Raw genomic sequence first — 16,821 nt, 5'->3', positions numbered from 1 at the left:
AATATGAAAGGAATAACAATTAAAAGACAAATAAAATGGAATAGGTGTTCAGTTTTCTCATCCAAGCAAAGCATGAAATAAATCTGTTTGCATGTCTTATGCATATAGAAAAAGAGATAAATATTCTTCCCATGGAACCATAGAAATTGGTTCCTCAGTGGATATTCATTAACATTTAAACAGCATGAAACTTTAAACTACAGCTCTCAACTACTTTATATTATTCCGGCTTGAACGCAAGTAAGCAAGAAAATTGCTCCTTAAGAAAAAAAAATCTTAATTTTTGTGGTGTCCACCTCGTAATGCGAGATACAGCTTGGCCAGAAGGACATCGGTGATTCAAGACACCATCCCAGTTATTATCCCAAGGTTTGGATTTTGGTAAATAATCATCTGTAATAGAAAGGGTTAAAAAGAGTGGATAACATTGTTATTATCATTATTATTTTCATCATTATCTTATTTATAAGTCAGCTGAAAAAAATTGTGAAGTGACTCATAATCAAGACGCAAACAAGGTTTTGTAAGTACCAGTCCAGTCTCAAGAACAACATGGAACAAAATGAATATGCATTGTTTTCAAAGTACAATATAAATTCACTTTTTTGTTATTCCTGTCCTGCAAACTACCTTTTTGTTTTCGTTTATTTTTTATTTTTTTATTTTTTTGTCTCATGGTGCTCAGGGATTCATAATGAAATGGATTTCCATCTCTCAGGAATCCCTCAGTCACATGATGAGAGACATCCTCTTACACTGACAGCTAGGCGGTCCTTCAATGTGGAAAGGGACACATTTGCAGAGATGTACATATGTGGACATTTTCATCCCATGCCACCTCAAAATGTGTTTCAAGTAATCGGATCTCAAGACGTGCTGAGGATGCATTGCATGCATTCAGACCTGTATTTAGAGCTATCCACTTGTGAACAGATCCCTCAGGACACATTTAAATGCTAGGTCTGAACGTAGCCTCGTTGACACACATTGTATTCATTCAAAGCTGACAATCAATGTTTTGTCTGAGACTGGTTTGATAAGTACAAAAGATGACACGGGCCAAAACTAAGATAATAACAATAGGGTGGGGGGGTGGGATAGGGACCCTGGTTTGGGTCACAATTTGTAAGGTAGGTATAATAATAATCATAATAAGGGTAAAAGGATGATGGAAAGAGTACGCCAATATACATACTGCAGTTGTAAAGTTTGTTGATCTTCAGAATGTCAATTTTTGACATGCCGTCCCTCTGGCCTATCCTCACATTTGAACGAAGAGGAGTGATGGTATCCTTTCCATTCTTTGAGAAGGCAGTTTTTCCATAATGCATAACTGAAGAGTAGTCATACTGAGTATTTAGGTTGTTGGTGGTGTAACGATTGAAGTTATGTTTCCTACCATTCTGGATATTTTCCCAGTTGATCCTGACATAACGGTCCCTGTCACTCCTACTTTGCTCATGCCAGAAGCCCAGTGCATGAATGAGCTCATGCTGAATGATACCATGGTAAACACATCCACGTGTGCTAAGAGATAATTCTTGACTTCCTCCAGTTCGTCCCACATGAGACGAACACCCATTTTTGCTTACAATGCTGATATAGTTGGTCTGGGAGCATCGAGGAATGAAACGAATACAGGTGCTACTGGAGAATGTCTTCATGGCTCTCCCAATGATTGACTTGTGGGAACTGCTGAAGGAACTGCTGATGGTGTATGGAATCTCAACCACCTTGGAGGATTTTGGCCATCTGCAGGTATTACAAATCCTGGCATTTCGAGTCCTTGGGACAGCTATGTCACCCTCAGTGTAACCCCTGCTTAGAACTTTGTTTGCGTTGAGAATTTTTGACATTACGTCAAAGTTGGTTGATGACCTGGTGTCTGAAATTGAAGACAAAAATTAACTACTAGTTAAACCAAATAATGTAGTCCTTTTGAAATACTACAATGGCATATAATAAAGCATTACGTCGATGCACCAACAGTGCCAAACTGATCAGAATTATGCAGTATGGAATAATAAATTAAATAAAAACTGTTTAAAAACTTTGGAAGCCTTCAAATATTTGGCAAAATAAATGTTTTCATTTTATTTTCTAATCTGATTTGGTTCATTTTTTTCAACCAGATCTAGACTCCATGACAAGATAGGTATGACATGAGGAAATGTTTATGTTAGTATTCAAAGAAAGGTGAATCAGTTCATCTGGACACAACATTTATTGAGAGATGTTTCATCACTCATCTAAGTGACCTCTTCCGTCTTAACTGACTGCAGGTATCCCACCCTTATAAACAATACAGTTGCATAACTGAAAATGATCGGTTTCATATGCAAATTGCCGTGACCATTAACTAGAGTTATAATTGGCAATGTGTATGTACTATTCACAGAGGATTGGGGAATATTTGCTATCACAGCATTGCAAAATGGTGACATGTACTCTTAGCCCCCACCACCACCCCCTCGTTCCAGAGATAGTCGTTCCCTCTTTACATAGATGGCCTCTTTGAATCCCTGTTCAAACCAACATTCCTCCCTTATAAAGGATGTGCACATCCTCATCCTTCAAAGAGTGGTCACTGGCCTGTAGATGGGTGCAGACTGGAGTCCCAGCCTGACGCGTTAGCTTTCTGTGTTGTGCCATCCTCTTGGCCACCATCTGTTTGTTATGTATGTCCAATGTATAAATCATGGTAATCCTAACTGCTTACACTTTATCGCTCCGTTTGATGCAGTGTTTGGAAAATACATGTCTCAACTGTTCCGAAACTCTCACCACATAAGGAATCACCACAGGTTTACACTTGGGCAGCTGTTGTCCTTCTCTCTTCAGTCAGTTGGTGCACTGTTTGGGCATCTTCCTGGCTTTGACAAATATCCAGTTAGGATAACCGCAATTAACCAAGGTCTGCTTAATTTGCCCCTTCCCTGGGCACTGTGTAGGTGGGGACGTTGTCAGCTCAGTGGTACAGTGTCCTGATAACTCCTAGTTTGTGCTCCAGTGGATGATGAGAGTCAAACCTGTTTTTTTTTTTTTGTTCCACCCCTTTTTCTCCCCAATTGTACCCAGCCAATTACCCCACTCTTCTGAGCTGTCCTGATCTCTGCTCCAACCCCTCTGCCGATCCAGGGAGAGCTGCAGACTACCATGTCTCCTCCGATACATGTGGAGTCACCAGCCATTTCTTTTCACCTGACAGTGACGAGTTTCGCCAGGGGCATGTAGCGCATGGGAGGATCATGCTACCCCCCCAAAACAGGTGCCCCGATGACCAGAGGAAGCGCTAGTGCAGCAACCAGGACACATACCCACATCTGGCTCACCCCCCCCCCCCCCCAGACATGGCCAGGTGTGTCTGTAAGGACGCCCGACCAAGCCAGAGGTAACACAGGGATTCGATTCAGCAATCCCCGTGTTGGTCGGCAATGGAATAGACCACCACGCTACCCGGACGCCCCGTAGCCTGCCATTTTACGTGCTGTGCACTCGTACTCACATACAAATTAATGGCAATCCTTGCAAAAATTAGTCAAAATGTCTTTATGCATGTTCAATAATCCAGGTGGTAGTTACCTCTTCTCTCTCCTCTGCAGTAGGTGTAACGCCAGCGTCGATCTCTGTCGATACGAAAACAGCATTAGATTTTTGCAGCAGACTGATGTAGAAAAGCTGCAGTTTGTTTTAATGACCTTGAGTAATAAATATGCTAGCTCAACAACAACAATTAGATCAAACTTTTAGCTCATTCTAGTTTATACTTAGACAGTAGAGAACCCATGCAAAAAAATTATAAACAAAGCTCAACCATGACAACCTGTAGACGGTAGTGGCAGAGGGTAGGATTACATGTTGGTTAATAACTTCCTCACTCTCTGATCAGCTCACCAGCAGCTGAGAGCCATTCAAAACCTCATGCTCTAATTATTCCTACCTCACCAACCTCAAGCCTCAGTCACTAGGAAAGGTGATGTTGTCTGGATGCCTTACTGTTCCTATGCTCTGAACCACTCACTGACCATAGTTCTACTTGAACAGTTATTTCTGAGCATCTCTCTCTCTCTCTCTCTCTCTCTCTCTCTCTCTCTCTCTCTCTCTCTCTCTCTCTCTCTCTCTCTCTCTCTCTCTCTCTCTCTCTCTCTCTCTCTCTCTCTCTCTCTCTCTCTCTCTCTCTCCAGTTGTAGTTATCAGTTCATTAACATATCATTATTTTAAAGCATATTCATTTAAGTCATTTCTAAAAAAAAATTGGATCATAAAAGAAAAGAAGCACAGTTTAATATGTTGCCTCCATTTCTAAATTTCATTATGTGAATACATAATGCATATAATACACATTTGCACATACATATGGTTGAATATCTTTAGTATATATACAATGTGCTATCTATGTCTGCAATTATACAGAAAGCTAGCAACTGTAACGAAATTTACAATAGGTGACTGGGGTTTTCCAACACATGAATGGAATTTTACAGTAAGGGGTTCCTCTTAGGTAAATGGATAAATAAAGAATGCAAAAATATTTCTCAAAAAATAAATCCTGATTTAAAAAAAAAGTAATTACCAATATATAATTTGAATAGTACATGTATTTTGTGGGCAAGTCCCTTGTTTGTGTTTCCTTTTTTTTGTCATTACAATATTATCTTTATTTAATTTGTATTATCCTGACTACTGATTGACATTGCATTGACACAGTCATCAATGAGGCACCAACTGCAACAGTTGCCTAGTATGAACCTGCCTTAAAGGAAATTTGTTCTCTGAATGCTTTGTATGTACATTGTTGTGCCCACATTTAAATCATATTCTTCTTGATGCTGCATTATGCACCACAACAAAACTGTTTTTGGTACACTAGAATGAATCCCTGTAATGCTTTTTAACCTCTTGTTATCCCCAAATCAACAATTTAGCAGAAGAAAAGGTAAAAAATGTTAAGGACACAGCTTTGAATTATAAATATCTCTCTTATACCTGGTGGGTCTCATGAAAACAAGCAACAGAGACTGTGTTGAAAAGTATGCTTGGTATCCTAGAAGTGCTTCGGAGAATTATAGCACATCCCAACATGTCACTAAAAGTGCTGCTGAGGCACAGGCACTTGTCAATCACAGAGGAGGCTTTTGAGTTCACGTTCATGCTCAAATTTTGGAATGTTATTTTAGAAAAGAAAAACAAAAACAAAACATGTGTTCCTGCGAACCATCTGCAAAAAGAGTATAGATTAAACACTGCTCTTGAGCCTAATAACAGCTGTGCAAGGGTCTTAAAAAGCTTCTGCCCAAAAAAGGCCTTTGCAAATCTTGAGACTTCCTCACAGGGAAAGGCCACCAAATGCAACAAGCTAACTCAGTTTGCAAATTGAGGAGCTAGAAAGAGGGAACATTTCATCCATAGAAATGCCACAGATGATCCAGTTAGGGACAGTGGAGTTTCAACGTGGAGTAATTCTGGCTTGAATGTTTTTCATGAACAGTTTGAAGAATGTTGCTTTTTCCAGATGGAAAGTCAATATGAGGCCTTTAATGCAAGACACAATTTTGATCCATGTTCATCTGAGAAGATCAATGGCCTCACAATATTTTGCTTAGATGATCTAGATGCAGATTGTGGTGCTGATGAATAATATACTTTCAGAGATCTTTGCAAAGGTTTATTCCTAGAAAGAACCCTTTCTACTTAAGAACTTTTGTCTTTTTTAATTGCTAACATGCATCCAGCCTGACTGTTCACCTATGCAGAGCACAGTTTGAGCCACCTTAATTTAAAATATACCTGCAAACTTCAGTGCATGAGACATGTTTTTCCAAACTATAATTACTTTTGATTGAGAGAGCCATAACAGAAAGTATTGACTTCGACCATGTCATTAAATAATTTGCAAGAATGAAGAAAAGGAAAATGGTTGAAGTGCAGTCCAATATGGCTTACAGCTGATAAGAAAACATAAGGGTGTGTAATACCTTTTTTCCCTTAATTAAGATAGAAGGAAGACTGGTAACATTTTACAATAAGGGTACATTAATTAGCATGAGTTAATGCAGTAAGAAGTATTAACTAACAATTAACAGTTAACTAACCTATTAACATTAGTTAATAGGTTGCCTCTCAACTAACCCTACCCCTAACCATTAAGTAACTGTTAACAAGTTTCTTGTGTTACCATTTACCAAGGGTTTACAAGTTGCTTAAGTTACTAATCAATATTAGTTGTGAGTAAACTTATAATTTACTAGTTTACTAATATATTAGTAAAGTAATACTGGTAAATGATGAACACCTTTGGTAAATGATTAGTAGACATATTGGTTAACAGTTAATTAGCTGTTAGTTAATGCCTATTATTGGTTAATTAATACAAGACCTTCTGAACACATAAAATGGAGCCTGTCAATTACAAAAGCTATGGGCTTATCTAAAGGAGCTGGAAAAAATGCAAGGGAAAAGCAACTTACGCCACTGGCTAGCAAACTACATTTGCCCATTTGCTATATGCATTTCAAAACAGAGCAGTTAATGTACATCTACTACACCATTTAAATACACTTTACACTGTAGATTTGCAAAGTGCATTCACCTGTTCATTAGTAAATCTGTGACTTTATACATTTTATGCATTATTCATGTTATGTCTTGATGTAATTATTGGTTGTGTAGTTTTAAAAACTTTGTGCTCTATTATATATCCAATAATAATTTTATTTTTGTCAATTCCACTCCCCATTGTACACCTTTTATTTTAATTTGTTTAATTTACTGAGTAACTGCGGATACATTAATTTTACTGCTTTTTGTAAATGGACTTACTCCTTGTCATTCCTGTGGTAGCTTTTTAAGCCTGTCAGGTAGTTGGCTCCGGGGACATACCAGTTGAAATATTCATCCCAGTAGTTCATCCACGTCGTTTCCTGGCAGTCAGATGTTTCAAACTGTGGGGCCGTACAGCAGTAAAACCTCCACCTGAAACAATATTTGATCAGCATGATTCAATAAATCTTCTCAAGGTTTATTAATTAATTAAGTAATGATAGATAGTTAAGTAAATAATTAAGTAAATAGTTTTACATAATGCTGTGCATATATGTTGTTGCCATGACTGGCAACAACAGAATCAGGTTAAAAAGAAAAGGTTGCAAAACTTGTCAGCTCATTTCCTGCCTGTGGGCTTTTTGCTTGACATGTTAACCTGCATAGTTTTTGCGTGGTTGAAAATCACTTGCTGAGAAGACTACAATCATCTTAACCATAGTTTAAAAAAAAACAAAAAACATTTAGACATTTGACACTTTCAAATATTGACTGATAGTTGACAGTTTGGACTGTTTCCTAATAAATTGAGACTTATTTTGGGAAAAGCTGAAGGTATATGTTGGTATTTTTGACAACTACAAAATCGCAACCTGTTGTTTTGCATGATCATTAACAAGTTACAATGGAAATTTTTCTGTTATACTTGAATGGAAAGCTGTTAGACCAGCTATGTGATATGGTTTGGAGACAGTGACACTGACGAAAGGACAAGAGGCAGAGCTGGAGGTGGCAGAGCTGAAGTTGCTAAGATTTTCACTGGGAGTGATAAAGAAGGACAGGATTAGGAATGATTATATTAGAGGGACCGCTCAAGTTGGATGGTTTGTAGACAAAGCAAGAGAGGCAAGCTTGAAATGGCTTGGACATGTGTGGAGGAGAGATGCTGGGTATATTGGGAGAAGGACGCTGAATGAAGAGGAAAATAAGAGGGCCAAAGAGGAGGTTTATGGATGTGGCGAGGGAAGACATGCAGGTGGCTGGTGTGACAGAAGAAGATGCAGAAGACAGGAAGAAATGGAAACGGAAGATCCGCTGTGGCGACCCCTAACGGGAGCAGCCAAATGTAGTAGTAGTAATAGATATTTGAATGTAATGGTTAATAGGACTGTAACATTTGAACTGAATTTCAAAGTTACCAGTACTGCAGGAGTTTTATATCCATTTGTGATAGTTGTTCAATGATTGTACAGTTGACTATGTAAAACTGTCCAAAGAAGGTACTCACCGCCTGTCTTCATGAGAGTTGGAGTGGTAGCTGTAGACGCCAGCAACCACATAATTTTGTCGGCAAGAAAAGTCAACATTTTTGTCAAACCCGTTAACAAAGTTTGACCAGTAGCACTTTTGGGTATTTGGTAAGGACTTGCATGAGAGGCTCCAGCGGCGATCTTCTTTTTGGTTGTTGTGGTAGCTTTGAGGGAGAGATTAACATAAAGGAATGAGAATCAAAATATGGAAAAGAGAGAACCCTCTGCAGATAGAATGAAGCATATATACTACAAATATTTTATATGTAATACAGTACATACAGGTAACAACTACACCATAATGTAGCCTACCTTAGTATATCTCTGATGCAAAACTTTGACATTTGTCTTGAATTACATACCAGATTTCATATATTAATACTGTACATACAAGAAACTTATAATCAATATAAAGTTTGATATTAGCCACAAATCATTTGATTTGTTGAAGGCCAAATAATGTTAGCCTGCTTGCAGCATGTTTCTTATTTTTAATGAAGGGATCTGCAGTCTTCCAATGAATTACTTTCAACTTTTACTTGGAGAGCTTGTGCTCAATTAACAAATTCACTTACCTTGCAATTCTTGATAAAACTTGTCCAGATCTACAAACAAAATGCAAAGGACGGTCCCAATCATTATTCCATCCTTCTCCACTGTGCACAGCTGTACAGGAGTATTGGAAATAGTTATACAACTCAAAATAGTATAGATTAGAACATTGAATAGGAGGAAGCATACAGAATGGAATAAAATGTAATTGCAATGAGACATACATATAAATTGAATGTTGACTAATGCCTTTTTGACTGTTTTCAAGGAAATTAATATAAATTATTACTATTCAAATTGTTAAAGAACTGTTTAAGGCCATGACTACCGTCTTAAAACTGTACCCATCTGCTCAATTACAACTGGGGGGGTCAAATACTGAAAGTCAAGGTTTCTACCTGTCAGCAGGACCAAAATCAAGGTGAGAGAGAGCATTATGGTTTGTCAGTGTCAAACCCTTTAAGGAGAATGTCCCACTAACCAACAGCACATAGGGCATTTTATAGTATACCTACAAGGAAGCTGTCAAAGATATTATGTTATGGCTTTGGTATGTGCTTATGCCTGCCCACGAGAACTCAAGCCATTGTGCAGACTAACGCAAGATATGTTTTTGTTTCCTCATATTTTACAGTTGAAATACAGTTTAACATGCAACTATGGTCCATTTTAGTCTGGTAACTTAGAAAATCTAACATTATGAGGCTCACAATGACGAAGAACCCACAAAGCAGACTGCCACAGGTAGTAAAAGTACCAAAAAGGTTTAATCGGGCAAAAAAGTCAGTACATGGGGATCAGATGAGGCAAAAATGTATCAAAAAACAGCAGGAAAAAGGCAGGAGTCACAAAAAAAAAGATAAAAGGCAATGGTCAAAACACTCAATGGGAAGACAAGAAAATAATGCCGGAACGCTCACACGGGGGAAAAGACGAACTGGCAATATGAGGGAGACAATCACTCACAGGTGGAATACAGACATGTTAACAAATTTCTCTCCAGTAATCACACAGGAGGGACATTTGGCAGGAAGACATCCGAAATGAAAGAAACATTAATACCAAAATAAAACAGGAAACACTGGCAAATATGAAAACCATAGCACATGACCTAGGATCTGGAGCATGTCATGACAGCACACAGGAGACCTGTTCCTGGAACAGGCAGCCACATACTCCTCTACCTCCTTTCTCATGGCAGGCCACCAGAAGTGTTGACAGATGACAAAGGGGGTGAATTTTACTACAGGATGACAGGAGAAGAGAGAGGTATGGGCCCAGTGACCTGCAAACAGAGCACAGACGGCACAAACAACCAAATTGAAGAAATGACCCCCTCCCCAGGCACAGTGCAGTCTTTTAAGCCTCTCTGTTTTCTATCTACCAAGTGACTGCTCCCAAGAAACGGATAGCAGAAAGAATGGGAGAACTCGCCTTGGGTTCAGACTCAGGGGAAAATAGTTAGGAAAGAGCCCCTGGATTAACATTTTTAGACTCAGGGCGATATGAAGGGGGGAAATTAAACCTATTAAAGAATAGAGCAAACCTAACATGTTGGGCGTTGTCTCTTGGCAGACTTCAGGTACTCAAGGTTCTTGTGATCAGTCCAGACAAGAAACGGTTGCTCCGTCCCCTCTAGTCAGTGTCTCCACTCTTCCAAGGCCATCTTGATGGCTAGTAGCTCCCTGTCTCTCACACATATATATTATATATATGTATAGTTTTTTTTTTCCTGCTGGGAAAAGTTTTTTAGACAGAAAGGCACAAGGGTGTAGTCTTTTGTCTTTAGCAGACCTCAGAGAGGATGGCTCCGACTCCCAGATCTGAAGAGTCAGCCTCCACCATTGACTAGAGTCCCGGATCAGGGAGAGTGAGAACGAGGTGGTGGTGAACGCCGTCTTAAGTCTCCGAAAGGCGGTCTCAGCCTGTGGATTCCAGGGAAACAGAATTTGCAGAAGTTAGGGCATGCAATGGAGCGGCAACAGTTCTGAAGTTTCTGATGAACCTTCTGTGAAAGTTAGCAAAACCCAAAAACCTCTGTACCTCCTTTCTTGATCCAGGAGTAGGCCACTCCGGAACCGCACGAAACATTTTCACCTCCCCCTCAGACACAATGAACCCTAAAATTGACACAGTAGAAACATGAAATTCACACTTCAAAGCTTTATCGTAAAGCTGATTGTCCAGCAGGCGCTGGAGCACCTGTCACACACTTCTCTCATGAGTGACTTCATCAGGGGAGAAGATGAGGATATCATCCAGATACAAACACAAAACAGTTTAACATGTCTCGAAGAGCGTCATTAACAAGAGCCTAAAAAACAGCTGGATCACTAGTCAAACCAAAAGGCATAACTAGATACTCATAGTGACCACTAGGGGTGTTAAACGCAGTCTTCCAATTCGTCCCCCTCCCTGATTCTAACCAAGCAATAAGCATTACGCAAGTCTAGTTTTGTAAATACTTTAGCTTCTTTAAGGAGCTCAAAACCAGAGGAAATCACAAGGAGGGAGTACCTGTTAATTGTGATGTCGTTGAGACCCTGGTAGTCAATGCAGGGTCTTGTCTTCCCACGAACAAGAAACCAGCCCCTGCTGACGAGGAGGAGGGCAAGACAATCCAAGCTTCCAGCGCCAAGTCAATATAATTTCTTATGGCCTGTGTCTCTGGACCAGAGACAGAGTACAGTCGTTCCTTGGGAGGGGTGGTGCCAGGCAGAAGATCTATGGCACAGTCATAAGGTCGATGCGGACGTAGAGACTTGGCCTTAGACTTGTTGAAGACCTCCTTTAAAGCCCAATAGCATGAAGGAACGCCGGAAAGATCAGGGAAATCAGCCTCTTGATCAGTATTTCGAACAGGAGATGGAGCTGAAGAGTGGCTGGGGAGAACAATGTCTTTCTCGGGAATTTTCAGAGGAGCCAGAGAAACAGGAACAGTCTCTTCCTTCAGGAAGCAGCGATGAGAACAATCACATCCCTATTCAATAATTTTACCGATAGACCCAATTAATGTGAGGGTTGTGAAAGATCAGTCAGGGATGCCCCAAAATCAGGGGATGTTGGGGAGCTTGATATAGGCGAAAACGAATCAGTTCAGTGCGAGAATCAAAGGTGAGACGAATGAAGGCGTTACATGAGTGATCCTGCACAAATAATCTGCCGTCCATATCATCAGATAGAGGCGGAGGAGACAGGTTCAATGTCCATAAAGTTGGCGTCAGCCCCGGAATCCCCTTGGACAGGCTGACTAAGAGTGAGAGATCACTGACGGGAGTGAGCGAAAAAACTTGGAAGGTGTAATGATCTGTGCCCTCTGGCTATGTTAACTTATAACATTAATAAAGCAAGGACGACTTCTCTCGTGCTGGGTGTTTATTCACCGACCGGATTCCGACTGACGTTGTTACGTACATCACGTGACTTTGTTGTGGCGCTACGGAAAGCCGTAAGGGACATTAGCAAATCAAATATTACTAGCAAATATTACATCTCCCTTTTTCTGAAAAGTGCTGCTTTCTCTGCAGAGATACAGACCACGTTGAGCACGTTTATAAGCGAATACAATCTTAATAAGAAAGAATATGAAAGTGGAACTCTTATATAACTGGACTGCAACAAAGTAGTGTAAAACATTTCCTTCACTGTCTAAATGTGACACCGTAATAACATTTCATCTTTTTTTTCATTTCATTACTGGTAACTGCAAACAGCAGGTAGGTACACAAGGTAAGTGAACGCTGTAAATATTTCTTTTCAAAACATAGCAGGTATAGTACAGGTTGGTGTAAAATTCTCTTTTTTTAACATTCATAAGTCAAGGATTTGTCTTGGTTTGATCGTGCGACCTGACCTCGTGGTGTAACCAGGCTGTGTGTCTGGTTGTCGCTGATTGTTCGTGTCTGGAGGTTCAGCATGCTCTTGCTGATGGGCTTGTGTGTTGTTGTTAGCGCTGGTAACAGTCTGCTGTGAAGTGTGTGTGTGCGTAGTGTGAGTGTTCACTCTGCTTTGTCGCAGGTGTTGACGGTTGCGTTGGTAGATCTGACCTTCTTTGGTTTGGATGTGGTAGCTCCTGTCTGTGTTCGCTGGTCTTTCCACAGTTGCAGGTCTCCAGGATCCATCCTCCTGCCGGAAGCGGATTGGTGTGCCTGCGGGCAGGTGGGGCAGAGGTTTGGCTGTTCGGTTGTAGTATGCCTGCTGGCGCTGTTGACATACCTCTCTCCTTTTGTGAACATCCTCCTGACTGGCGATCTGTGGCTGCAGGTGTTTTGCTGTTGATGGGAGAATGGACCGCAGCCTCCGACTCATCAGTAGCTGTGCCGGTGATTTCAGGTTGTCCACCGGTGTGTTGCGATACTCCAGTAAGCTCATGTAGGGGTCTTTGTTCTCAGCTTTGGCTTTGTCCAGGATGCGTTTGGCCGTCTGGACAGTCTTCTCGGAGAGGCCGTTGCTCTGTGGGTAGTGGGGGCTTGTGGTGGTGTGTGAGAAACCCCATGTCTGTGAGAAGTTGCGGAACTCACCAGAGCTGTAGCACGGACCGTTGTCGCTGATGATAGTCTCGGGGATTCCGTGTCGAGCCATTGCTGCTTTCAGCTTCATGATGACGGCAGATGAGGTGCAGCTGTAAAGTCTTTCTAGCTCGAAGAATCTGGAGTAGTAGTCCACAGTGACTATGAAGTCCTGTGAGTTCCATGTGAATAGGTCTGTGCCTATCACTTGCCACGGCCGCTCGGGTATGGCGTGTGACATCATTGGTTCCTTTGCATTTGCGCTGCGCCGTTCTTGGCATATGCTGCAGTCTGCTACCGCATCCTCGATCTGTTTCCCCATGCCAGGCCAGAACAGTAAGTCTCTTGCTCGGCATTTGCTTTTTTCCACGCCAAGGTGGCTGGCATGGATGCGCTGTATCATGTCCTTGCGAAGCTTTTGGGGGACAATGATTCTCTCACCTTTGAACAGGATACCGTCCATTTCTGAGATTTCTGCTCTGTGGTTCCAGTATTCCTGGATGCTGGGCGGGCACTTTTTCTTTGTGTCTGGCCAGCCAGTGAGTGTGGCTCGTCTGAGTGCGGTGAGCTGTGGATCTTGCGCTGTTTCCTGCTTGATTTCTGTGAGTCTTGTGTCGCTCACAGGGATGTTGCTGAGGACTGTGTGCACTTGGGCCTCCATCCCTTCCTGTAGGTCACTGTCGTGGTGTTCTATTGACTTGCGTGACAGTGTGTCGGCCACCGGTATGTCCTTACCGGGGCGGTGGATGATTTGGATGTCGTATTTTTGGAGCGCCAGGATCATCCGTTGCAGCCGGGGTGGTGCTGCTGCCAGTGGCTTTTTTAGTATTGCCTCCAGAGGCTTGTGGTCTGACTCCACAATCACTTTTCGTCCGTACATGTACTCGTGGAACCTCTTGCAGCCGAAGACCACAGCGTAGAGCTCCTTCTCTATCTGTGCGTAGTTTTCTTCAGTGCTGTTGAGTGACTTGGACGCATAGGCAATTGGTTTGCCATCTTGGAGCATGACAGCCCCAAGGCCACTTTTGGATGCATCCACTTGGAGTCGCAGCTCTTTCTGCGGGTCGAAATATGAGAGTACTGGACCTGGGTGCTGTGTAATGAGATTCTTCATCTCTTGGAACGCCTTGTCGTGGACTGCATCCCACACAAACTCACTGTCCTGTTTCAGAAGCTGTCTGAGGGGTGAGTTTATCTGTGAGAGGTGTGGAGCGAATCTGGCGAGGTAGTTGATCATGCCGAGGACTGTCTCCAGCTCTGCTTTGTTCTGTGGGGGTTGCATGTCCTTGACCGCCTTCACCTTGTGTGGGTCTGGTTTGATGCCTTCGTGTGAGAGCGTGTGGCCGAAGTAGCTTACCTCGGACACGCATATGTGACACTTGTCGGGGTTGAGCCTCACCCCTCGCTCCCTTGTGCGCTTCAGCATCGCTCTGAGACGCTGGTCATGTTCCTCTTTAGTCTTGCCGAACACTAGTATATCGTCCACTATGGCCGTCACACCGTCCAATCCTTCATATGTTTCATCCACGCGTCTCTGGAACTCGTCTTGAGCGGACACGATTCCGAATGGCAGTCTGAGGAAACGATACCTGCCAAACACTGTGTTAAATGTCGTCAACATTGAGGATTCAGTGCTCAGTTTGATGGCCCAATAGCCTGACCGCGCGTCTAACACGCTAAAGTACTCAGCTCCAGCAAGCTTTGTGGTGGCGTCCTCCAGCGTGGGGAGGGGGTAGTGAGGTCGTTGTATCACTTTGTTAAGAGCTCTGGGGTCTAAACACACTCTAAGTTTGCCTGTCTTTGGCTTCTCAACAATAACGAGTGCGTTCACCCATTCTGTGGGTTCTGTTACCTTACAGATTATGCCGCCTTTCTCCATGCTGTCAAGCTCGTCCCTCAGTTTGCTGCGTAGGGCGATGGGGATTCTGCGTGGCGGGCAGACGACCGGCGTTGCATCTGGTGTGACGCGGAAGGTGCACTCGCCTGGGAACTCTCCTATTCCTTGGAAAACATCTGCATACTCATCCATTATGCTCTGTGATGTGACATTGTTTTCCTCGCTCACAGCCATCACTATTTTTACCAAGTTTAGGTCACGGCATGTTTTCATTGCCATGACTGGTGGGGCGTTTGTGTCAATGACGTAAAAGTCCAGCATAATTGCATTGTCTCTGTACTTACATTTGAGTTTGCATGTGCCTTTCACGCTCAGCGCGCCTCCTCCATATTCAGTGAGTCTGTGTATTGCTGGTTTCAGTGTCACATTTTTGAACAGCGCCTGGAACAGGTTGGTGGGAATAGTATTGGCCTGTGCCCCAGTGTCTAGTTTAAACTTTACCTTCTGTGGAGGTGTGCCAATTCCAACCTCTACGTAAGCCTGCTCGTTGCTTTTTCCGTTGTTCTCTATTGAGATGCAGTCTATGTACAGCTCTGTCTGTTCTCCCACAGCGGTGCTCTCCACTGTAATGTTGTCGAAGTACAGTTCTTCCTGCTCTCTGTCAGTGGTGTACTCTTCTGGGTTCTCTCCGACGGCATGTACTGTGCCGCGGTAGTACTTTGTCTGTCCCTGGGAGCTAGACTTGCATACTTTAGCAAAATGATTGAGCTTCTTGCATTTAATGCATTGTTTACCCTTAGCTGGGCAAGTGGCTTTAGCGCCGTGTAGCCCTCCACAATAGCTACACGCCCTAGCGGCGGTGCTAACGTTACCCTCCCTTTGTCTGAAGTTAGCGTTAGCTGCTTTGGGTGCGTTCGGTTTGTAAGTCTTTCTGCCTATTGCGTGCACCGTTTCATGTGTGCTGCCCTGGCCCATAGACTTTAGCTGTTGCTTTGCTAGCTCGTGTGAGCGGGCTACATCTATGGCCTTTTCTAGCGTTAGCTCAGCTCCCTGGCTAAGTAGCTTTTCTCTCACTCTGGGTGAGTTGGTGGCAAACACGATGCGGTCCCTGACCATCTCGTCGGCATTTGGGTAGCCACAGTCTTTGACTAGGAGCTTTAGCTCAGTTACAAATCGTTCGAAGGATTCACTCTCTCCCTGCATCTTTTCATGAAATTTATATCTGGCATAAATCGGGTTTGCTTTGGGGGTGATGTACTCAGTGTACTTATCGTAGTACGTTTCTAGCTTCTTGGCTTGTTCTCCGCTGAGTGTCCAAGTGTTGTGCACATCGCGCCCTTTTTCCCCTATCCAGAGCAGGAGGTAGCTGCATTTCTCCTCTTCATTCTTCCCGCGCAGGGGGCCCGTGAACATTAGCTCCGTTGTTTGTCGAAATCGTCTCCATGCTTCAGGTAAGTTCGCCGATTCCCAGTCCATCCGTGGAGCTGGAACGCCGTACGAATCCATATTGGGTATTTAAACTCCGCTACTCTGACACCATGTAATGATCTGTGCCCTCTGGCTATGTTAACTTATAACATTAATAAAGCAAGGACGACTTCTCTCGTGCTGGGTGTTTATTCACCGACCGGATTCCGACTGACGTTGTTACGTACATCACGTGACTTTGTTGTGGCGCTACGGAAAGCCGTAAGGGACATTAGCAAATCAAATATTACTAGCAAATATTACAGAAGGTAGAGAGGTTCGACTCACCATCTTGTTCTGTCCCTCTTGCTCTCGTGTGCCTCCTCTCCTTACTGGGCAGCTGACTAGAAGTGTCCCAGTTGAGCATAATAGACGCAGCGTCCCTCAT

At 42.7% G+C, this 16,821-nt stretch overlaps 1 protein-coding gene across 1 annotated transcript; it reads right to left on the bottom strand.

Annotated features, from left to right (window-relative positions):
- Nucleotides 1-1,010: 1,010 nt before the first annotated feature.
- Nucleotides 1,011-16,821, bottom strand: LOC130131387 (uncharacterized). The gene is made up of 10 exons (XM_056301069.1): nt 16,722-16,821; nt 11,774-11,871; nt 11,139-11,568; nt 10,665-10,741; nt 10,416-10,546; nt 8,048-8,233; nt 6,820-6,972; nt 3,583-3,626; nt 1,182-1,885; nt 1,011-1,028 (listed from the first exon to the last, which is right to left on the bottom strand). Exons 1-10 carry the CDS (start codon nt 16,819-16,821, stop codon nt 1,011-1,013), a joined length of 1,941 nt encoding a protein of 646 aa, XP_056157044.1.

This window comes from Lampris incognitus, chromosome 2 (assembly GCF_029633865.1).
Source record: "Lampris incognitus isolate fLamInc1 chromosome 2, fLamInc1.hap2, whole genome shotgun sequence".
NCBI lineage: Eukaryota > Metazoa > Chordata > Actinopteri > Lampriformes > Lampridae > Lampris > Lampris incognitus.
This window is presented reverse-complemented; position numbering and strand designations above follow the sequence as displayed.

Coding starts and splice junctions, on each gene's coding strand:
- LOC130131387 (XM_056301069.1), bottom strand. CDS start 16,821: ATGAGGGACGCTGCGTCTATTATGCTCAACTGGGACACTTCTAGTCAG. Junction 11,872..16,721: donor AAGAGGGACAGAACAAGATG/GTGAGTCGAACC, acceptor TCTCACTCTTAG/TCAGCCTGTCCAAGGGGATT. Junction 10,547..10,664: donor CTCCTGGATCAAGAAAGGAG/GTACAGAGGTTT, acceptor TGGAATCCACAG/GCTGAGACCGCCTTTCGGAG.